This window comes from Musa acuminata, chromosome BXJ1-8 (assembly GCF_036884655.1).
Source record: "Musa acuminata AAA Group cultivar baxijiao chromosome BXJ1-8, Cavendish_Baxijiao_AAA, whole genome shotgun sequence".
Taxonomy (NCBI): domain Eukaryota; kingdom Viridiplantae; phylum Streptophyta; class Magnoliopsida; order Zingiberales; family Musaceae; genus Musa; species Musa acuminata.
Genome location: NC_088334.1, coordinates 46,935,190 through 46,959,050, shown reverse-complemented (window position 1 = coordinate 46,959,050; position 23,861 = coordinate 46,935,190). Strand labels below are relative to the sequence as shown.

At 35.4% G+C, this 23,861-nt stretch overlaps 3 protein-coding genes and 1 long non-coding RNA gene across 6 annotated transcripts; 1 reads left to right on the top strand and 3 right to left on the bottom strand.

Moving 5' to 3' along the window:
* Positions 1–1,982: 1,982 nt before the first annotated feature.
* LOC103996242 (uncharacterized membrane protein At3g27390) lies at positions 1,983–7,199 on the bottom strand. 2 transcript variants are annotated; one of them, XM_018829540.2, is made up of 10 exons: positions 6,809–7,199; positions 6,288–6,396; positions 5,837–6,029; positions 5,422–5,558; positions 4,643–4,931; positions 4,440–4,546; positions 3,973–4,144; positions 3,680–3,875; positions 3,341–3,581; positions 1,983–2,276 (listed from the first exon to the last, which is right to left on the bottom strand). In XM_018829540.2, exons 1-10 carry the CDS (start codon positions 6,900–6,902, stop codon positions 2,099–2,101), a joined length of 1,716 nt encoding a protein of 571 aa, XP_018685085.2. In that variant the 5' UTR covers positions 6,903–7,199; the 3' UTR covers positions 1,983–2,098. The 2 variants fall into 2 exon arrangements, with proteins under 2 accessions (XP_018685085.2, XP_009415396.2); XM_009417121.3 differs by having other exon boundaries at positions 6,288–6,393.
* Positions 7,200–7,696: 497 nt separating this feature from the next.
* Positions 7,697–19,301, bottom strand: LOC135588289 (uncharacterized). 2 transcript variants are annotated; one of them, XR_010476177.1, is made up of 3 exons: positions 18,892–19,301; positions 8,509–10,702; positions 7,697–8,241 (listed from the first exon to the last, which is right to left on the bottom strand). It is a non-coding gene; the product is annotated as an uncharacterized LOC135588289 (long non-coding RNA). The 2 variants fall into 2 exon arrangements; XR_010476176.1 differs by having other exon boundaries at positions 7,697–10,702.
* LOC135588288 (disease resistance protein RPM1-like) lies at positions 11,544–17,685 on the top strand. The gene is made up of 2 exons (XM_065080346.1): positions 11,544–14,506; positions 17,305–17,685. Exon 1 carries the CDS (start codon positions 11,715–11,717, stop codon positions 14,460–14,462), a length of 2,748 nt encoding a protein of 915 aa, XP_064936418.1. The 5' UTR covers positions 11,544–11,714; the 3' UTR covers positions 14,463–14,506; positions 17,305–17,685.
* A 1,999-nt stretch (positions 19,302–21,300) lies between the features above and the next one.
* Positions 21,301–22,251, bottom strand: LOC135589187 (heavy metal-associated isoprenylated plant protein 47-like). The gene is made up of 3 exons (XM_065081475.1): positions 22,097–22,251; positions 21,959–22,037; positions 21,301–21,811 (listed from the first exon to the last, which is right to left on the bottom strand). Exons 1-3 carry the CDS (start codon positions 22,100–22,102, stop codon positions 21,528–21,530), a joined length of 369 nt encoding a protein of 122 aa, XP_064937547.1. The 5' UTR covers positions 22,103–22,251; the 3' UTR covers positions 21,301–21,527.
* Between the last annotated feature and the right edge of the window lie 1,610 nt (positions 22,252–23,861).

Genomic DNA, 23,861 nt, shown 5'->3' with positions numbered 1-23,861 from the left:
CATAATAATATTTGTTTTTTTCCTCTTTATCTTTCTACTTATATTTTTTTTATTTATATAAAAATATCAGACATTAAATAATTGGGATATATGATTATATAATCATTTTTTCTTGGTCTTGACTTTCAATAAAAAATAGAGAACCTTATATGGAGTAATATTTTAATTCTCATTCCTAATATACATAAGTCTATGACTATGAGATGCACTATTTCTTGAATTTTTCTTAGTCCACAGTTAGATAAATGATCATAATAATATTTGTCTTTTTTCCTCTTTATCTTTCTACTTATTTTTTTATTTATATAAAAATATCAATGCAAGAATTTTTTTTAATCTCATTATGACAAGAATTTCTTGCTGGGATAAATTCTTACATTTCCTCTTACATTTATATAAATTCTTAATAAAGATATAGTCACAATCGAATTACAAGATATAATCTATCATGATAGACGAATAAATAATATTTTTCTTTTGCGACTCATATACAAGCAAGTGATAAATGATGGTTTATCGATGTTGCTATTTATTAGTAAATGATCAATATTTTGATTCATAAAGAGAGCAGCAAAGAGAATGATGCTTTAGCACTAACTTTCAATTTATTATTAGACTACTATTTAATCACTAAATTAATTACATCCATAAGCATGATGCTTAAGCACCATATTCGCTACATATGCTCCAATAGAGTGGGTGGGATGCTCATTGGATACTTTTGATTCTTTAATGAACATAAAATCCATACATGCATATATATATATATAATCTCATGATATGAAGAAAATACTATTTGATGTCTCTCAGCTCTTGCAAATTGCACTATCTCGCTTATTGTATTGTCATGTTCGATGAATCCATGACCAATAAAAAAGGGCATAATTAGGTACATATTACCTACCTACAAGAAGTTGGGTGCATGATGGATGGTTGGAAAATTCGGATCCATCCATATATCATAAATGTGGTGAAGCCAAAAAACACAATAGTATGTAGTCCAAAGTTGCAACAGAAACAAGCCAAGAAAGTGCATAGTGATATCACACCACCAAGTCAAATGACCTAACATTCATTACCTAACAGCAACCATTTTGAGGGCATTCAGATTATTTTAATTCAGATAATTCAAGTACACAGACATCCAAAGCATTGTGTTCTTTGGAAAACAGGTAAAAAAGCTAAAACAGTGACATCACACCACCACTTGCCAAATGCAGCCATTTTGAGTGCATTCATATCATTCCAATTCAATTAATTCAGCTCATATAAGTTATCCAAAAGTGTTGTGGGTTTTTTGGAGTCCACTTGTCAGGCACATAGCTCAAGAAAATGTCATATGAAAAAACTAATCTTCTTATACTTTTTAGTTGACCTTCATAGTAAATTATTTGATTTTGATCACCTTATGATATAGGATTCAAAAAGTCAACATCAACATTGGGTTAAATTTCAGGTGCACCATACTAAACATTGATTTTGAAATATTTTTAATATGAAAAATTATAAACTCCAATTTAATCTCACATCTACAACTGACCTCAGCTTAAATATTTTTGCAGATTAATGAATCAATGCCATGAGCTACTAATAAGTGCAGCCAATTAGGTCTTTTCAAAAGACATGCACCACATTACATGGATAAAACAGGCATCAGATATATTTTGATTTGGTCAAAATCATAGAAATATCAAAATAAATTAAAATCTTGCTATCTAGAAATAACCACACTCCTAAAACTTGCATAAACTCAAATGCAACTATCAGCAATTTAGCACTGGAACTCAAAAGAAGTCCACTGACCTCAGTGGAATGTAACACACTTTTCATTGGTGATCATGTTGAGCATAATGTGGAGCTGCTGATAACTTGTACCTGTCTTTTGCTCTAGAGAACTGAACAGAAGCATTGGAAGATGACTCCATGAGATTGTAGGGGCATCACATTTTCAAGTCCTGTAATGGACTTGGAAACAAAGGACAAGATAACCACATTTCGACATTTTATATTAGTGCTCACATTACACTGAAGTGATTAGTTTTCCCAAACAAAATCCATCACACTATGCTACCACCAACATCTAGGCTACTCCATCTTCCTATGCTTTTGTTTTGCCTTTTCCTGCCATCACTGGTCTTGCTTCCAGAAGCAGATCCACCACGGGCTCAGTCAATGCACCAGTTTCTATTGCCTCCAGATACAAAGACTTCACCAAACTTTTAAACCGTCGTCGGAAACTTGGAATTCTAGACATATTTGTTACAATCCCTTGCAACCTGCACACATAATACATCTTGAAGAAAAAAGTGCCTTCATTGGCTAATATCAGTTTAGCAGACTACTGAAATTAAGAAGTCAATATATCAAGTAAATAGTTTGTCTTTGGGCAATTCATAAATGATCATGCGTAATTGGCTATCACATGAGTCTTGGTCACTACATAATTTAGACGATAAGTGTGGTGTCTCAGTAGTGCCTAGCTTCTTATGCAACATTTTATCCAGTCTTAAGCTTGTGCACATATATTCTAACAATCTCATTCACTAGCGTAACATATGGAACTCAATAGTAAATGAAGATGAACCTCACAATACATAGTGAGACTTGAACATAGGACTCTCATAATAACATCACAAAGTTTATATTCCAAGGCTTCTTCAGTTATATGCACAATATACATTTTGTACCAAACAAAAATCTTCTCAAATTATCCACTTGTGATCCAAATTTCCATCCAGAAATTGCAATCAAACTTAAAAAAAAACCTCAAATGTTTATTAACAAATAATTAGACTACGAGTCATAATCCTTTAGAAAATCTTCCCTTCAAATAGGTTTTCTTTCATTACTTGCATCACTTGCCAACGTTAAAACATCTTCTTTGGAAATTATCTGATTTTCTCATCTGAATGATTTTTGTTCTCTCTTTTTTTCTCTTCCTACTTGTAGATGCATTTTATAGGAGCTACAACCAACAGTTGGTTTACTAGTTCCAGAGGGCAAGAATTGCTATAAGATCTGTAGGAGACAATGGACAACTGATATCAGACTCACTATGTTTTGAGTGATTAGGATGCAAGAAATGTCAAGACTTTCAAGTAGATTAAACAAAATTTATCTTCTTCCCTCTCTCTAATCTTTTGTAATCCGGTCGGCAATGAACTATTAAAAACATAATGTTAAGAGGAAAATCTATAGACTTACAACAGACTGCCTCAGGAGTTCAAACGATCTCTAGTTGTCGTCAGAAATAAAAGTAGATGGCACACCTGAGTGTGCATCTGACACATTGTCTCGAACTTTTCAAGATTGAAATTATCCAGAGTGATAGTGGACATACCTTCTAAATATTGCTTGCAATTGAGCCTTTCGTATGTTGTCATCTGATGGAAATCCTTCTCCATCCCAGTCCTCGGGCTTCTCAGTTTTGCTGGTCAGTATCAGCTTCCTTAAGCAGGCTTCTTCATTCTCATCCAGCTGTAATCTTCTTATCTGGTCCTTCATGATCAGAAGCGGTCCAAGAATCCAATCCAATACTTTATCATTTGGCCAGTTAAAATTACTAACTTCCACTTCATCAGCTGAAGAATTCAAAGTTCAAACAGATATCAGTCAGATGATCTGTACCCTGTACTCACAGCTAGTGGAGAATCTTTAATATGCAAGCCGAATGCCATACATATAAGTAATCCATACGAGTCAGACTTTGCAGACCGTAGCAGACATTGCAGAATACACCATGAAGGCAATTTTACGCTTAATTTCTTGCATTTTCCTTTGACAATACATTCTTCGATGTCTGCAACTGTGATGAGACCCTCACCAAGTAGTATCCTTCCATTTATCTCACAAGATCTGAAGAGCCAGTCCCATATCTATAAGAAAGAAATATCCTAGATGAGGGCAGATGACACATATATACTTTTAATGTTATAAGTATATGCATATATCTGATGAAAGAGAATTTCTGACTTGAATGGGCTTCAGCTGTTGTATTGCCCTTTTCATCGTCCTTGATCGTTCCGAAGCCAACTTTGTTCTATTCAAGCCAGATAGAACTTTCCCATTTTTGGTCTTGTTCTGCTCAACCTCATTTTTCTGCTCACGATGCTCTTGATCAACTTGAGATTTCCGGTACCTGGGCCTGGCTGTCAGTGAGCATTAACTTTCAGAATCTTTGAAGTCTTCAAATAACAATCAGAGCATTAGTTATCTCAGCAAACATTTGTACTAGCCCCACGAGTTGGTTAATTACATAGATCTCGTGCTCCAAGGAACATATATTACAAAAAATGCCTTCAATTAGCAATCAGAGCATTAGTTATCTCATCAAACATTTGTACTAGCCCCACGAGTTGGTTAATTACATAGATCTTGTGCTCTAAGGAACATATGTTACAAAAAAAGAAATATTTATGACTAAAAACTCGATCTGATACCTTGGCAACCAAGATCCTTCTCTCAGATAAAGTAGGTCATTAGTGTACTCATCAAAAATTGAGATCACAGCTACAATATATGCAAGACCCATGCGAAGAGAGTCCTCCTACAAATGTAAACAAGTCAAGGATTCTGGAAGCCGAAAGTGAACAGAAATCATTTGTCACAAATCTTAATTTGTTAATAACTTAACAACACATGCCTGATGAACGACCACACCACCATAAAGTCCTAGAAGGAAGCTGCATAGGAATGCAGAGACTAGTGCCCCAATAACAGCCAATGGCCACAACAGGATAGCTAAGCCAGCAAAGGGTACACAAACGGTCTCTAAAAAGGGTCCTTCCCTTCCGATTAAGTCATGAAATAGGCGGTGCCAACCCTTCAGTAGCAAGTAGGGGCTCTTGCATAGTGCCACAATACTTATCATGGGCACATCCAATAGGACACCAAGCAGACAAACCAGCAAACAACTTGGTAGCTTTGTCAACCTAGCAGTAAAAGATAAAATAAAATAAAATATGGGTCTATGAAAATTCATAAGAATTGCATTTCTCAGCATAAGAATTTACTGCAACTCCATAAGATTCTTCTACATATTTTTTTTTAGTTTTAAAATGCAATGAGAATTTGGGGGGAAAAAAACCATATATAGATTTAAAATACATATATAGATTCTTCTATATATATATATATATATATATATATATATATATATATATATATATAATCTACAACTTGGATGATTTTTGTAGCTCACAGCTTAAAGAAACATCATCTGAGTTCAGAAACTTGACTAAATTTGAGTGAATTTTACTGTTTGAAGTATCAAAATTTATAATTTGGTTTGTATAGGATCCAAATTAAGTTAAAAAAAATCAAATAAAGCTTACACCCAGGCAAAATTGTAATACATTCTGGCAATGTAAAACAAAAATTTTGACATTTTGAAGTAGCAGTTGCAGGGTTAGTAACTCATACTTGACATCCATTGGTGTTTCACCAACTGCGACTTTCTCACAAAGGTCATCCATATATGAGAAGTATGAGTGGAAGCAAAAGTCCGTGAAGTCCACGACCAGTGTGCAAGCTCCCTTGATCGTGTCCACGCATCCACCCTGTCAAGGCATCATGAACTGTTTAGACATATTGCTGCTGACACAGCATATTTCCAATGACGAGACATAATGTCTACACGTTTATTTTCAAGTGGCAGGACAGTGTTGTTTCTCCAGACGGCGGATGCCATGTTTATCCATTCTTCAATTGTCTCTTCTCAAATTTATTGAATGTGATAGAAGAAATGGAATTACAAAAATATGCTATTTCATACCACATATGTTCTGTTTTACTGTGGATTGACAACAAGACGTGTGGTGCTTCCTGCAATACTTACAGAAAAGCAGTGATAAAGCTTGTCAACGAAGCCCTCTCCAACAGCCTCAAAGGTTGCAATTAAAGGAGCAAAGAAGCCATAACCTATCGCCACCACAAGACTGCCCAGAATACCTAAAATTGGCCACAGAATCAATGGCAGAGGCAGCATGACCAACAAGAATATTTTGAGAACCAGCCCAAGCCTCTTAGTCCTGCAATTGTAGACAATGGACAAAGAACAATTTACAGTAATTAACAACCCCCATAAAAAATGTCATTGTTGTGTATATCCTGCAATTTTTTTTGGGGAAGGAAAATTCCTTCTGGCATATTTATCTCTGTTTGAAGAAAACATTACCAAGCATATTAGTTGATCACTGATACAAGAATCATAAACCTAGTCTTTGTTCTACTAGCCTAATTGATTTATGATGCTAATTCCCAAAATATAAAGAGATAAGATGATGTACTTCATCACGCAGTAATAAGTCCAGATGAAATGTGCTGGCCACATGCCGATGACCACAGAAGAATTCCCGACAAGAACTACAACAGTCACGACAGGGCCGACCGCAGCTGCTGCAAGAACGTTTCAATCATTCAATGACGAATAATTTCAGCAGAATTGGCATTCTCATTGAGTGTAGTCCTCTCACTCTCTCTCTCTCTCTCTCTCTGCAATTCTGATGCAACGTTTTACCATCTATAGATGGTTATGCATTGTGCCATCACATGTAATCAGAAGAAACATAATCTATAGGATGATGTTGTGTTTTTCTCTTAATTTATATACCTTGCATTTCCATATAATATTATTTTACCTAAATGATGGTTGTCTCTTCCAATCATCTCCATCAACCGGCTAAACTAATCATACCAAACTACATATCAACCTATGCTTTGTTGCCAATATGCTTCAACTATTGATGTTTCATGCGATGATGAACACATCTACATCCCAAGTAACCACGGGACGTTGTTATGTGCGCACCTTTGACGACGCCAAGAGCCAGGAGTAAGAAGAAGAAAGGGAGGAAGGAGATGAAGCTCCAGAGGGTAGCCATGACGCCCGTGGGAACCTCCATCTCGGCCTTACTGATGCGGCGGCCGCTTTCTCCAGGTCACGGAAGGAAGCCGAGACGGTGAAGGATGACGCCGATGAGGGTAGAGGGCGAAGAGAGAGAGAGAGAGATCGAGAGCGTTGGGAAGGCAACGTGGCTCGTCGCGGAGACGTGTCCAAAAGCGGGAGCGGATTCCCTTTGAAGTTGCTTTAGGGGTTGGGGGTCGATTTGGGCGGCACACGTCGCGGTGTCCGTCGTGTGGCACCTCCGCTTCTACTTTGCTCTGCGGTAATTATGTGCTGCTGTTCTCGTGAGGGTGTATGGTGGGTGGGATTGTGGGATTGCTGTCTCGTTATAATTAACAGCCACCATATATACAACATAATTTCAATTAGGTTTCACAATTCGAAATCTTTTTAGATTTGTTTTATCCTACTCTTTTTGAATATTTGACAAAGGATAGCCCCTTCATTCATTATGTATCATAATTCTTGAAACACCTTCATTAGAATGAATCACTCAAATTCCTAGTGTATAAGATTTACATTATCAATTATATTATTTTTTAATAAATATAAATTTTTTTATACCTCCATCAAAATTTCAAATAGGCATCTTTACTGGTTTAGGTGTTTTTCGAATATTCTATAATATTTTGAATACTTTCATCAAAATACTATATATATATATATATATATATATATATATATTACAGGTCTTTAAAGTCAAAATGACGTTCGGGGGTATACTTGGATAATAAAAAAATACCATTCCCTAAACAATCCTAACTAAAAACATAAGAAAGATCAACTATCAAATAAGAACTACTTAGCAAGTAAAATTGGTGCAACAGTAAAGCCCAATTGCCACGAACACAGCCGGTTCTGGATTCCCAACATTCATTAATCATATACTATTTCAACCTGGTTAACTTCCACGAACGAACAAGAACTCACACCACAGGCACATTTTGTCGAGCACCTGGTGGATGCTCCGACCAAAACATGGCGGCTGCATCAGTCTCTCATGCACAACTCATTATAGCACACCGTCTCGATTGGCTGGAAGATCAAATGGAGCTGTCCCTGTTTCCATATACAAGGGCTGACCTGAATCCTCCACGGCAGAGAAGAGATCTGGATCTCAAATCTAGACCCAATTACAGTATATTGGGGGTAGATTTGGGTCGAAAATAAGTGAAAGATACAGCCCATGTATAGACGCTAGAACCAACATGATTTAAGTTCCAAGGGGGATCTGTTTCATTGCTCAATATCTTAACCAGAATAATATTCGACAAGTATGTTTGACCAAATCATTTGCTTCCCTCAGCCATGCACCAGTATGCCACCGATCATAAAACCTAGAGGAAAAGTCTAACTCATGTTTAATTAATAATTGAAAAGATAGATTGTGTGAAGGAACATCCAAACAAAAGATGAGGTGAACTGTCATCATTCGAACCACATAGATAACAGGTCGCAACCTTCCTAATACATAGATTAGCCAGATACTGAGAAGTAGGCAATCTACCATGCAAAAGTTTCAAACGGAAGAAGATTGTATGGGGAAAACAAGAATTTTCCAAAGATTAGACCACACAATAGGATGAATATGATCAGTAGCATACCGCGAAGCTAAAAAGCCATATACAGCCTTGGTTCATGATTGCCCCTTGGATTCAGGTGTCCGAACCCACTTGTCATCAGAGGAAAAACTCGACAAATCCAATTTTAAAACCAGATTAGAAAGCAGCGGACCAAAAAATATGTTCAACTTGTCAACATTCCAGATTTGATCCGAAATCATGCTTGAAACTGTAGAAATTTCATGCAAACATTCCATATTAAGAAAAGTTGGCTTGAAAGAAATCGGCATCTAAAAAAAATCCAACTATGATCCAAGGCATTAACAAAACGACCATCACCAATAACACAGGAAAATGCAGAACGCAAATCCCACATCGCCCGAGTAAATAGATGCTAGAACCAACTTGCATTGTCCAATCTGCCAATGAGATATTTATCCATATTTATCATAAATCACTTTACACCATATACTGTCAGCTTTGTTTAAGTAATTGTAAACTCTCTTAGCCCGTAAAGCAACAGAAGTGAGATTTATATTTTGGATACCAAGATCGCCCTGATCTTTGGGAGCAGTAACAGTTTCCAAGAAAGCAAATGCAGATTCCTTAAAGAAGAGGCTTTATGCCAAAGGATGTTTGTAGACTTCTATTAATGGTTTTCAAAATATGCACAGGCATCCACCGAAAGCATGTGAAAGAAGCCAACACGACAGATTTTATAAGAGTAATGCAGAAACTTTGCATGCCAAGAACTAAGCTTTTTTGAATAGCATGAACACGATCATCAAAAGGTGAAATCGGTAGCCGATGAGGAAAAATCATGATGCCAAGATATTTAAAATAAAATTTATCTTTTTTAATATTCAAAAAAATTACAAATTGAAGTTTTAGTATTTTGATCAATGTCACATGGAAAGAAAATTTCAGATTTAGTACGGTTCAAACACTGGCCCGTAAAAATTTCATAATCCCAAAAATTTTCAATAATAGTTCTGCAAGACTTTTTGTTTGCTCTAAAACACAGAATTATGTCATCGGCATACATCATGTGAGGAAGCTTATACTTGTGCTTGAAGTCAAAAGGGATAAGCTTTTGTCATCTCGAGTAGCCTTGTCCAATTAATGGGACAACAATTGTGCCACTAAGATATAAAGATAAGGTGAAAGTGGATCACCTTGTCTAATACCTTGAGCATATTTGAAAAAATGGGAAGGAGATCCATTAATCAAACATGCATGCTCAGGAGTAGACACACAAGCATAACTTCAGGAAACAAAAACCTCAGGAAAGTTAAAAGCCCTCAACACATTGACAACGACATTCCACGACAATCTATCATAAACCTTTTCTAAGTCAACTTTAATGATGACTAAAGGGTTTTTCCCCTTAGTCTTATATATGGAATGAGCAACTTCTAGGATCATCATAATATTATCCTGGATGCTTGGCAAGAACTAAAGAGAAACAGAAGAGTATTGGGACATGTCATTTATAAGTGAATATAAAGTTTAGGGAAGAACAAAAGAACTAATTGTGCACTACAACTCCACCTTTTGGCTACACTTATTTATTAGTTTTAGCTAAATTTATACAATATAGTTGGTTTTACATCAAGTCGAGTGTTGGAAGACAAAGACTGCTTAACTTATGTCTTCATTTGAGAACAAAAAAAAAACAGAAACAAAAACAAAAGGAAGAAAAGAGATACTTGACTGGGAATATAATGATTCTGGTCCTATTCATTTGCTGAGGCACTCAAGAACAAATTAGTGCAGACTCAATTAAATATGATTGAGAGACTGAACATATCTGGAAAAAAATGCACCATCTAGTTGTCCAATCTGAAGTAATATATCAAGTAATTGCACTCAACAAGCAGGCACAACTGTGACACAGGGCACAGATGCATTATCCCTGCTGATTTGTCACTTCCTGATTGGATGATAATGTGGATCCTATATAGTCCAGTTAATTTGTTTATAAGAACATGACAGGATAAAGCAATAAAAGAAACATGGCTATAAGAACAGACGAACCTGGAGCCATCCAGTAAGTAACAGGCAAGACAAAATAGTCACCTTCAAGTTCCAAGTTCCAAATCCCAGTTGACTATTCTTTCCTTCTGAAGCATTTTCTAAGCTGCAAAATGGAACAGGTCCAACCATGAGCTCCAAGTGTGCTGGAAGGTAACAACAACATACTTGAGTTGTTCAATGCCCAGAAATCATGGTTCTCCTACACCAAGTAAGAATCAATCATGAGGTTGGATCACCAAATCTGCATAAATAACAAGTTTGATCTGTCTCGGTGGAAATTATTTGCCAAAAGTCATCAAACTTGAATAAACAAAGTTAGCAAGATATTCATATCTAATAATGCATGAATCTGCCCTTTCAAAAGAAAAGATACCACGAATATCCAAACTCTAGCCTTGCCCAAACCTGCATCCTGGCTGGCGGCGTAGCCAAGCTTAAGAAACCCAAAAATGAATGGTCAAATTGAATGGTTCAAAGTTTTCTTATTCAAACTAGTATGATATCAGGGATGACATCAGGTGTATAGAACCTGAACTGGCAAGAATAAGAATTGATTAAGATTTAAGATGAAGGAATGAATATGATGATTTGGTCAAGTGTGCTTCTTTAAAATTTCATTTCTATCAAAGTATTCTGCATGTTAGTGTAATTATAAGATAAATGCTGTAAAAGTTAACCTCATAAATACCCACTAACAAACAACACAGCCTTTGAGACTCAAAAAATACTATTCTGGATGTGCTCTCAACTGCCCCTAAAAACAATTCCTCAGAACTACACCTAATAGCAAGAGATACAGGTGCAGAATGATGAATCTGTGTATGGGAAGGAATCAAAATTAATTCACTGGTTCCAAATCTGAATGAAATATCAAGATGCCAAATCTTAATTGAGTCCAAGAAACTTCACAGCAAGAACAAAGCTGGTCAACAAAGAATAATTGAGCCAAAATATAACAAAGCAACCACCATATTTATCCATATCATATACACATTATGGTACATAATGATGCAGAACTTTGCAATTTGACCTGGCCACAGACTATGATCAGACTTGTATAAGCATAAAGAAGCCACCATACGTCTCTATATTCTATATATTATAACAGTACACGATTATTCAGAACCTACTTAATCTTTGCAATCTGACAGTTCAACATTCCCCTCAAAAGACATCTTCAAAGAGAGAAGAAGAGAGAAAAATTGAGGAAAATGGCTACTGGTGCTCTACAATTTGCTCTCCAGAAGTTGGACTCCTTGCTCATACGAGAACAACAGTTGCTCGGAGGGGTCAACACCGGCATCAAAGATATCAGGGATGAGCTTGAGAGTCTAAAAATGTTTCTAAGGGAAACTGATGTGAGTGAAGACAAAGATGGAATAAAAGGATGGATGCAACAACTAAGAGAAATAGCATATGACATTGAGGATCTTCTTGAGGAGTACATGATTCACTTTGGCCAACCTCATAAGTATCGACTTTTGGGCTTCCTGAGTAAAGGTATTCACCACCTCAAGCATTTGCGTACTCGACACAGGATAGGTGTTGCAATACAAGACATTAAAGCCCAGGTACATAACATCTCAGAGAGAAGAAATATGTACAATTTCAACTTAAATTCTATTGCATCTAGGGAGAGATTGCATGATCGTCATGTGGCTGCTCTTTTTATTGAGGAAGCTGAACTGGTGGGTATTGACAAACCTAAAGAGGACATCATTAGATGGTTAGTGAAAGGAGAATCCAATCTGAAGGTGATCTCAGTTGTTGGTATGGGTGGCTTGGGGAAGACCACTCTTGTTAGGAAAATCTATGACGATGAAAAAGTTAAAGGATGGTTCAATAGCCATGCTTGGATTACAGTCACACAATCATTCGAAGTTAGCGAGCTTCTTAAAAGCATCATAAGCCAGTTCTACGAGGAAAGACATGAGGTACTTCCTGGTAGAATTGAAACGATGGGGGACATTCAGTTAATTGATATACTACGGCAATTCCTACAGGACAAGAGGTATCTAGTTGTGTTAGATGATCTCTGGCATATAAATGCATGGGATGATTTAAAGTATGCACTCCCAAATAATGATTGTGGCAGTAGAATTCTGATCACCACACGAATTGGGGATGTGGGTATCTCATGCCTAGAAGCACCTGGTCATGTCTACAAACTTCAACCACTGCCTCCAACAAAAGCTTGGTCTTTATTCTGCAAGAAGGCCTTCCGATCCATTCCTGGCAGAGTTTGCCCACCAGAGTTGCAGGAAATTTCTGAAGACATTGTACGAGTCTGTGAAGGATTACCTCTAGCAATTGTGACAATAGCTGGTCTCTTGTCCAAAAAGGAAGGTGTTTTGGAATGGAGAACATTGCGTGATAATCTTCATGCTGAGTTGGCCAACAATCCTAAACTTGAAACTATCAAGAGAATACTGTTATTGAGTTACAATGATTTGCCTTACTTCCTCAAGTCATGTTTCTTGTACTTTAGCATTTTTCCTAAAGAGTGCTCAGTCAAGCGCATCACTCTAATTCGACTATGGATTGCTGAAGGATTCATAGAGAGTGAGAAAGGTGAGACTATGGAGAGGGTTGCAGTGGAATATCTTAATGACCTTATTGACAGAAGCATGATTCAAGTGGCGGAGCATTATGACTATGGAAGAGTCCGAAGTTGCCGGGTTCACGATCTTATCCATGATCTTATTGTTCTAAAGTCAAAGGAGGAGAATTTTAGCACAGCTCTGATCAGACAGAACAGAGAGATTCAGGGAAGAATTCAGGGAAGAATTCGACGTTTATCCACACATGACACTGGTGAGCATCTATTACAAACTATAGACTTGTCCCACCTACGTGCTTTTTTTGTGTTTGGAGAAAATGGCTTTTCTATCTCTTCTATGGGCAACCTTTTTAACAGACTGAAATTATTGAAAATCTTGGATTTGGAGGGTGCACCAATTGATAGCTTTCCTGTGGAATTTGGAAAACTACCCCATTTAAGGTACTTGAGCTTCAGAAATACAAGGATTAACAAACTCTCAAAGTCTCTTGGAAGGCTTAATAACCTTGAAACCTTAGATCTGAAAGGTACTTATGTCACTGAATTACCAAAAACTATCCTAAATCTCCAGAGACTACGCCACATTCTTGCTTACCACTATTATACTGGTAATCACCCACCTTTCTACCATGCAGACGGTGTGAAGTTGCCCCAAGGAATAGGTAGATTAAGAGAACTACAGAAGCTCACATACTTAGAGACAGATCAAGACAGTGGCATAGTTCGAGAGCTAGGAAACCTAACCCAACTAAAGAGGTTGGGCATAGTGAAACTAAGAAGAGAAGATGGACCAGGCCTTTGTACATCCATTGAGAAGATGGAACTGCTTCGATCGTTTTCAGTGACATCTATTGGCATGGATGAGTTTCTCAATCTGCAATCTTTGAAATCCCCCCCACCACTTCTTCAACGTCTATATTTGCGAGGACCCTTGGAGACTTTACCAAATTGGATTTCCTCACTAAAGTACCTTGTTAGGATGCGGCTTAGGTGGTCCAGATTGAAAGAGAACTCGCTTGGAATTCTTGAAGCTCTTCCAAATCTAATTGAACTCACACTAATCCATGCATACGATGGTCTCAAGTTACTTTGTCAGAAAGGAGGGTTTCAAAAGCTTAAGATATTGGATTTAGAACGGCTGAACAACCTGAACTATGTTATTGTGGATGGTGCAATGCCAAACCTGCAAAAGATGTACATCAGATCATGTATGCAGTTAAAAATGGTTCCTACAGGGATTGAGCAACTAATAAATCTCAAGGAACTTCATTTATTTGATATGCCTGAGGTGTTTGTGCAAAGGTTACGGAGGCCTGGAGGGATGGATCATCAGAAAGTTAGTCACATTCCAATTATAAGATCTTATGATAATGAAAACCGCATGTATGAAGAAATTTAGAACTTGACAGCCAGCATGATAGGAGGAACTCAAGTGATCATTCGGTGAGTGCCCATGTCTTCTCTTCCACTAAGCTCAGCTTTTAAAAATAATTATTTATGTTATTTTAGTTTTCCTTTTTTCTTGAAACACATTATAAGTTCTCTATAGCCACCTAATTAATGTTGTCTTGCCAAATATGGTCTATAAATTTATCTGGTCATTTATAAAATATTTGTAAGGTCCTTTGGTAAATTTCAGTATCTTTTGTGAATATGTAGTCTAAATCAACTCAGATCAACTTTATTTAGAAATACATAATAACCAAGAATGAGCAAAAATAATTTTGTACAAAATTTTCAAAATAACAAGAAAAATAGACATGAAGAACATAAATAATTTAAACAATAACGAAGAAATTTTGTGGATCAACTATTAACCTGAAAAATCCTTATGAATATCTGGTGCTTTTAGCAAAGATATCTTGTAAAAACATTTCAAAATCACAAGAAAAATAGACATGAAGAAAATAAGTAATTTATTTAACCAATAATAACCAAGAAATTCTGTGGATCAATTATTAACCTGAAAAATCCTAATGACTGTCAGGTGATCTTAGCAATAGTAATAAATATTTTCCCTCATGAATGAATAGGGAGAGAGAGTTTTTTTACACAAATTCAACCTAATATCACTATTGGTCCCTGTGCAGTCTTGAGAGTAAATTTATTTCATGTACAAAATATTTAGTCAATTTTGTCCTTGTATCATTACTTTCGCCATTGCAAGTCCTTTCAGCTACAATTTGTCCCTACATGGTTGGCATCATCCTTCTAACAAATTTAAGATAGTATGATGCTTCATTTTCCTAGTCATTTAATATCTAGCCTAGGGATTTGTAAAGAACGATGATGTGACCTTTTTTGACAGTCACATTAGTGATCAAACATATGCTAGCTTACCAAAAATGTCATTGCTTTGTTTAGATGATGTAACCTCTTTCACCAGTGTCATGGGTTACTGAACATGTTATCAATTTATGCCATGTTATCGATGACTCAAGTTGCCAGGTTGGATTAGTGACAATTAATACAAATAGAGGTCATATTATTTTGAAGGCTTTCAGTTTGAACCGATAGAATCCATCAGCCACATAGGCAAAACTAATGGCCCAACCACCCAGGACTAGAAGTGTAAAAAATTAACAATTTGGATACTAAATTGACTATCAAGTTATCATTCAAGGACAATAAAATGCTATTTTACTCCAAGAACTATTAGGTGGAAATCAACCGAGGAAGATATATTTAAAGAAGATTAAAAGTGTGTCGATTGGATGAGGTAAGTTGAAAATCTCTGAAGAATTTTTAGAAACTATAAAAAGGACCTCCTTGTCCTTTATTTGACTAATGGTGTTGCCTTAGTATGGCTCAATGACAAAAAAGGATCAATATAGTTGATCCCAAGTCGCCCAAGCAAAAAGGCTTATTTTCTCTAATAGTTGATTATATGTGAGTCACTTTGAAAACTCATGCTCCTACCAATATGGTTAATTTCCTTTCTTTATAAATAACTCTAGCATCCATAAGATGTGAATTGGTCCAATTCATTTACAGTTACAATTATGACATATCAAAATTAATTGAATTTGTAGGTTAACCTATTTAGTAATTTGCTCTGTTATAATTTCACCTCTTTTACGTATTATAAGACATTTGATGGTGTTTGACAAACTAATAAAGTAAAGGCTCTTTAAAAACCAAATTTGACATCAATATACATCATTTAAGATGATGGTAATTATCATAACCTAATTTTGAGAACCTAAATGAATATTTAATTTATTGAAAAGGAAACATAAAAAAACTAATATATGCACTTTTACAAAATCACATACTCATTTTCTCAACAAACATGAAAAAAGCATTGAAGAATAATAAGAATTAAGATATGTACAATTGGAAATGCAGATATTCCATGTTATTCTCTCTGTGATGGAATACAAACCGTAGAATATGTGGAGCATGGTGGATTGATCTCCAACTTTTGATGTAAAAAACCAAAATATAGTGCTTTCACTAAGAGGATTTTTAATTTACCAGCACTAGTAGAGATGCAAGAATCCTGAAGTTGGTGTAGGTATATATGACTTTGGACACGTGCAGTTAGAGAAAGTGGCAACATTTACAAATGTAAGACTGGGAAGTGCCTTAGACATACGTAGTATGAGTGTGATACAAGGTAGCTCGCTTAGCCTTACTTGATATGTCACATGTGGGAAGTAAGGTATGGACTTTTTGCATCATGATATCCACTGAATTCCTTAATTTGCTTAGTATCTTAGCTTAGAATGTTTTGGCCTTCCTAAATTATCAGTTCAATTATATCAAAAATGATAATAATAAAAGCTCAATTTTTTGGTAACATTGTTATATTGTTCTGTCTTGAATGGATCGACTTTCTTTGATAACAAAAATATGCATCAAGGCCAAAAAGCTTTTGTTTTACTTTTTTGTAAGATCTTGTAGTGCTAGTTTAGTCCGAATTCTTCATGGATATAGCACTAGATGGAATCAAAATTCCAAATATTAGGATTTATATTTGCTACACATTTAAGCTTCCAAATCATGCTTCTATGGCTCGAATCAAATATTTAAGACTCATGCAAGGTCTCATTAAGAAACCAGTTTGATATGGTAGAAAAAGGCATGGTTATCATAGCGCATATCCTTCTACCAAAAATCCATGATATAATAAACCTTGTCATAATCGTGGATGCACATTTATGCTTCCTAGTTATTCTTGTCTTAGTTCAACAAATCTATCAAATGAATTCTATGTTTTAACTGTACTATTATTCCAGGATTGCACAAAAAGGTATTTAAGGAATTTTCTGTACAGATCTGTCAATCTTCTGCCTTTAGCTGTGCATCACAACAAAGATATTTCTTGAAAATCATGTCTGAGAACCATTGAGGTTATTGTTCGTCTTTTATTTGGATGCTATTCTCTCAGATACAATACTTGGTTTTCTATTGACCGTAATACCTTCAAGATATTCTCATTATCCAAAACATTGTTGTGGCATGTATTAATTCTGTAACAAATTTGGCATGATTACTTCCATCAATGACATACTTGCTCGAAGGTAAGACTTGCAAGCACAAATTATATTCAACAATGGAGTTATCTATGCTGGAGATTGTAAAAGTAAATCTAGCATATAAATGTTTGGATTTGTATTGATACTCTCTGAATATCTTGAATTTTAGTCATGTGGCTGACTATTTCATCCAAAACAGATGTGACATAGCCATAACAAATCCCAAAAAAGACCTGCCATCTGGTTCAGTTTTATATGAGATTCAGATTAAGGTTTCATAGATTCTGCAGGTTTTGCCTAATTAGATTTACTTTTCATTGGTTTTGATTGATTTCACTCAGCTTCAGTCGGACAGACTTAGACTGATAAACCCACTCAACTCAAAAGGTTAGTTCACCAAAAGTTTTATATGTATTAAACACATTCCACCAGTTTTTTCCACTAATGTGACTCCAATTTGCAGATTCCTTCCTAAATAACCTCAAAACAGCCATGTTGATAGATTTAGCTCATAACCTACAAAGATTTAAGGTTAAGTCTAGCCTGTGAATGATACATTTACTCTGACAAAATGCTGAACATAAGTGATGTAGTGTAGGTATACAAGATTTAGGTGGACTTGACTCAATATATGAGTTGTTCTAGACTGATAACTAATATAACAATATCTAATTCAACATATCAGTCAGCACACAACACAACCATTCAAGTACCCACCTTGTCATTAGCATGTTTAGTGAGTCTTGTCTATTCAGTAAAAAGGACTGGAGAGTAACAATGAAGAAAGCCTCCAAAATGCATAATTGATATTAACAGCATTTCATCAAGTGAGTTTTAGCCCAGCGGTTGGTGCACCTCTTCACTAGAAGAGGCTCTAACAACAAACAAAAGCGTGATGCACAACATGGCTACATGAGATTTGATGGAACCTCGAACATTATGGATGATAAAGTTTTATCTCAATATGAAATGCATACTCACACACAGGGATCCTCTTTACGTTAACCCATGAATTTGTCCCAAATTTTCCCAGTAACTTTACAGGTGAGGAATAAATGTCTGGTATGCTCAAAGACATCTTGACAGAATACGAAGCTAGAATTATCTACACTCTTCTTTTCGTATGGTAAGTAATATTTCCTCTCTTCACTAATTATATCTTAATTAGTAATATTTGAGCACATTCAGAAGTTTTTGGGTTTATCAAAGGTGCTCTAAATTTAAATTAAAAATTTATTCCCATTAAAGTGTTGAAAATATAAGTGCAAATACAAGAAAGTTTGCTTAATATGATATATATCCTTGCATTAACCATGAACCAGAACTCAATAATAAATTCCTGCATACCTCAGCCTACTTTGGAGAAGAAATCCACTCATCGACACTACCTGAACAAAGCCATTAAGAACAGTGCTGCGAAGTCCAGCCCATGACTCAGCTATAATTTCGATTGTTCTGCTACACAGACTAAAAAGAATCACAACTAGTTCCGAAATTCTCAGCTTCACAGCATTCTTTCGTCCCGCTGTTTCAAGTCACAACTCCAATTCCTTTGCTGGATTCCCACTTACTTCAGCCACATTTTGTCGAGCATCTGACCTTCACGTCAAGGCCGAAGACCAAATCTGACTGCCGCATCATAACCTAAGCGGCCTACGAAGCAAGAACCCGTTTCGTAACCATATCATCTCACGCAGGACTTGTCATGGAGCATCGCCTCAATTGGCTGGGAGATCAAAAGAAGAGGTGTCTGTTTCCTTTAGCCATGATCTGAACACGTTCTTCCGCACAATCGGACTATGATGAGATCTCATGGGCCTGTCAATTAGGCCCATTTAGAAAAAGTATTGGGCTTAAAACCTCATTTCTAACCTCAACACTTTCGGCCCAATTAATACGTTAAGACGGTTGAGAAGTGTCAATTATATACACAAATATATGTTTCTATAGATGTATGAAGGTAATTAAAAAAAATTATTTGTATTTATAAATAATAGATAGAGGATAAATTGAGAGGGTAACATTTAAGATGATTTTGATAATTTCTTAAAAAATTATGAGATAATTAATATTAGTAGAATGAGAAACAGTAGGGTTAAATGAGAGGGAGCCTAAGAAAAATTTTACTAAATGCTATATATATATATATATATTCAATTTAACTATTAATATGGCTTTGTACAGAACTTAATGATGACAAAAATATTTATGTAGTCAGTACTTGAATATAGCTGACAGTATTGTTTCCATGAAAAATACATATTATGGAACATAACATACATTAACAAAATTATGAAAATGTATTTTTCAAAAATCATGGAAAGGTCATTTTTTATACATCCATATTGTATTCATTGTTTATTTCCTTTTTTTTTCCTTTTGGAATATAAAGTTTGGCCTGTTTTGATCATTTTTGTCTGAATTTTGTGTTTAGATCTCGTCACAAATTAGTTCAAATCTTTTGTTATGTGACTTTTGAGCTTGCATTTTAATCTTTAACCACATTTACTAACCCACGTCAATCTATATATGTATTGTTTGTCCACCAAACTCCTCATGGATGATATATATATATATATATATCTTCTCTTTTTAGAGAACCTCCCAATAGGATTCCAACTCAAGTTAATCAATTTCTTACGTTAATGGTTGAAAATATTAAGAAATATTTTTTTTTGTCAAAAATGTAGAAAATTAAACTGTGGGGGAGATAGCAAGGGACCAAAACCGGACTTATTAATAGGTTGGAACAACATAATTAGTATCGTATGTGATTGATTTGATGGTCGCCAAACTTTTATTTGAAGTTTGTCTGACTCCAACTCGGACTCGTACGGTGTTGGATTTGAAATGTCGCTTTGTGTTGACTTGACCAGCTCCAAGTCAATGTAGAGCGATTTATCTCTCTCTCTCTCTCTCTCTCTCTCTCTATCTCTCTCTCTCTCTCTCTCTATCTATCTATCTCCTTTGTTAGTGTTTATTTAAGATTTTGAGATTAATGATTGCCTAATAACAAAAATCTTCATGAGTTCAAATGACCTTCTTTATTTCGCTCTTTCTTTAATTGGTTTTGATTATTCATATTGTTAAAATGATCGAGTCAACGATTCGGATCCAATCAGGATGGATCAACCTCAAAGCTAGTCACAAAATATTGAAGAGATGAGAGATTGGATGGATGTTTCGGTAAAAATTATATTGTGATGTATCAGATAAAAAAGACTACTTAAGAGAATAAAAAATTTTAAAAATAGAAAGAGCATGATCCTTCAATTCTTCTATGTGCATTATTTGCTTCAAAGAGAGGACATCATTCATATCTCACATCCTCAAAGCAACTTTTCTCTCTTCTTTCTCAGTATAGTCTTCCAATGCTTAGCCACATGCTACATTCCAACATTTCCTTGCTTGGATTTCCTATATTCTCTTCTCACATGCTTGTATTTTCTTTTGAATATACAGCTTTAAATGCCACAAAAATTGAAGAGATCCACAGAAAGTGTAATGGTAACAACATTCCATAACAAGATTCCTTTCTGAAAGCTACTACTTAGCTACTTAGTGCTTTTGGAGAATGGGTTAACACTCTTGACCAGGGAAAGTTCATTGTTGAGGGTAACATAATCATTTTTGGAGGTGATTCCTTGTCTTAATCCCTTTCTGAAAGCTGCTACTTAGCTACTTAGTGCTTTTGGAAAATGGGTTAAGTAGTGCTAACATAATCATTGTTGCTTGATTGACCAAGGAAAATTCTACTTAGTGCTAAAACTGTTTTATTCCAGGAAGACCTTACTGATTACAGCAGGATCTCTCTCATATATGCTTCTTACATGATGTGAAGCTGAGAGTTACAGATAAAGAGTGGCTGCAGGTTCATCAGCAGCTTCAGTTCATCAGAAAAAAAATCCAACACAAGCATCAATTTAACAGTGCCTATTAATTGATGGAACAATGTGTTCATGGCACCAGCGCAGGCAGTGAAGTCACTGGATGGAACAAGTACTTGGTTCAGGGTCAAAAATCACACAATATGCTGGGAGATACGAAGGGTTAATGACCGGATGAGGCAGTGGAACATCTTTTTTGTCCTCCTCTTGCTTCTCCTTTGGCTTCTCCTCCTCCTTCTCCTTCACTTCCTCCACAGTCAGTATATCTGCACAGTGTAGCTTCTTCCTCAAAGAGCAGGCTAGCGCGACCGAATCGACTCTCTCCCCGATGATCACCAAAAGATCCCTCTCCTCTCCTTCGATCGATACTGTTTCGATGCCTGTATATAACATACATGAAGACCGAGTGCACATATCGTTAAATCGATGCCAAGCTTCTCATCATCCCTCGATCATTTGGTTCAAGGGATGAGAAGCTTCTCATATGAAAAGCTGCAAGAACGAAGCAGTTATTCTCGGGCACTCACCATGGTTCCCCACAGCAGTTTTCATGGCTTTCGATCGGCACCGGTCGCAGTTCATCTGCACTCTGATCACTATCTTTTGCTGCATGATTGGAGAGAATTAACCGACTGCAAAGAAGAGCAACAAACATGCATACACACCTTCATGATCTCCCAAGGCAGTCTGAGAAGGAGGACCAATTTCCTTCCATGAAAGACAGGTGCACATATATATATATATATATATATATATAGAGAGAGAGAGAGAGAGAGAGAGAAAAGGTACAGAAGACTTTAAAACTTTGATTCTTCTGTATGCATGCAGGTAAGCTGCTCCCAATCCAACCTTCTCTCTCACTCATCTTTTCATGGTGCACAGGATCATAAATATGGCATGAAAGATGATCATGATTGACAACAGGAATGTCTTAAAAGACAAAATGATAGTCCATCTCCTTGGGAAAATGAACTTGATTAATTTGATTTTTCGAAATACGTGAAGTCATCTAGATAATTGTGCGGTCACTCGAAGGGACACTCCTACATAATAATTAATGTATGACTAATTTGTATGTCAGAGTGGAGAGAGAAATATACATACTCTCAGTCACTACTTTCTGATCTTACACTTTGGTTTGGTCTCAGAACTATGTAATTGATCAGATTTACTCTAATCCACTGTAAGAAGGCAAAATCATTTAGATAGAGTGAAGCTGGAATGCATTTATGTCTTGACTGACTTAGACCAACAGCATCACTTCAAACCATCTTTTCTATTGCTGTTGTTCTGTTCATTTCTTTCTTGCTTTAATTTCTGTATTTGGATCGTTTGAGTCACATCATCTAAAAAACGTTAGAAAGAGAAAAGGATAATTTACAATTACAATTAGAAAAAAAAAATGATATTTTTTTTATAATTTATTTTTCTAGTTTTTGAAATCTTCCAAAAGTCAGTAAATGTTGTACTCATCCATTTAAATATGCTCTGTTCCTATCTCACTGTTACTAACCTTCATTGGCTACTATAAGTTAATTATTATTTAAAATTCTAACTTACATTGAAACCTTCCGAAAAATTACTATGAGATTAAAAAAATTAGGAGTATTTTAAATACTTTCTCATATTAAAAGAAAATTGAATCTGATTTTTTGGATGGATATATGATTTATACTAAAACTTATTTTGGCATAGAGCTTCTTATAGGATGTAGCAATTAACCATCATAATGTGGAGAATAAGGCAAACAAAAACATGATTTATTTCCTCCCTTCTCGAGGGAGATTAAATTTTGTTCATAAAAACTAAAATCATTGTAGAAATTTTTTACATCAAACATAACCATCATTATGTTTATGCTTTTTAATATAATTAATACTCGTTTAGATCTTCTTTTATGTTTCTATTTCTATAACACCTCACTCATAGTTTCATATATATATATATATATATATATATATATATATATATATATATATATATTATGTGCCGAACAAGGTGAGACATCATGTCTCTTTCATTTAAAACATGTAAATATTTAAACAAAATAATGGGGTTTCCTGTACATGCTAATTTTGACAGATATACAAAATTATATAATATTGAACCAAACATAACAACCCAAGTCAGAAATTCTCTATATAAAATTTGTTCATAGGTCATCGTCTATATATATGTTGAAATGGATTTGCACATACTCACTTTTCTACCTAATTACTTCGACAATGTGTTAATATCCTTGTTTATAAAATAGAGTATATAATGAGTAATTTACTGAATAAATATAAGCCTAAGCTTTAATTAAGTAGGCATGCATCATGTCATATATATATATATATATATAGTATTTCAAAATGATGACATAAAACATTTAATCTTACACATAACATGCGCAACATAAGGGTATAAAAGTCTATGTCAAAATAATTC

Bases quoted from the DNA above. Each gene is read 5' to 3' on its own strand.
- LOC103996242 (XM_018829540.2), bottom strand. From the start codon at position 6,902: ATGGAGGTTCCCACGGGCGTCATGGCTACCCTCTGGAGCTTCATCTCC. The intron at 4,145-4,439 runs GTATCAGATCGA...ACTGACAGCCAG, and splicing joins GAAGGATCTTGGTTGCCAAG to GCCCAGGTACCGGAAATCTC. The intron at 3,582-3,679 runs GTATGGCATTCG...TGAATTCTTCAG, and splicing joins CTCGTATGGATTACTTATAT to CTGATGAAGTGGAAGTTAGT.
- LOC135588288 (XM_065080346.1), top strand. From the start codon at position 11,715: ATGGCTACTGGTGCTCTACAATTTGCTCTCCAGAAGTTGGACTCCTTG.
- LOC135589187 (XM_065081475.1), bottom strand. The intron at 21,812-21,958 runs GTGAGTGCCCGA...TGTTATATACAG, and splicing joins AACTGCTGTGGGGAACCATG to GCATCGAAACAGTATCGATC.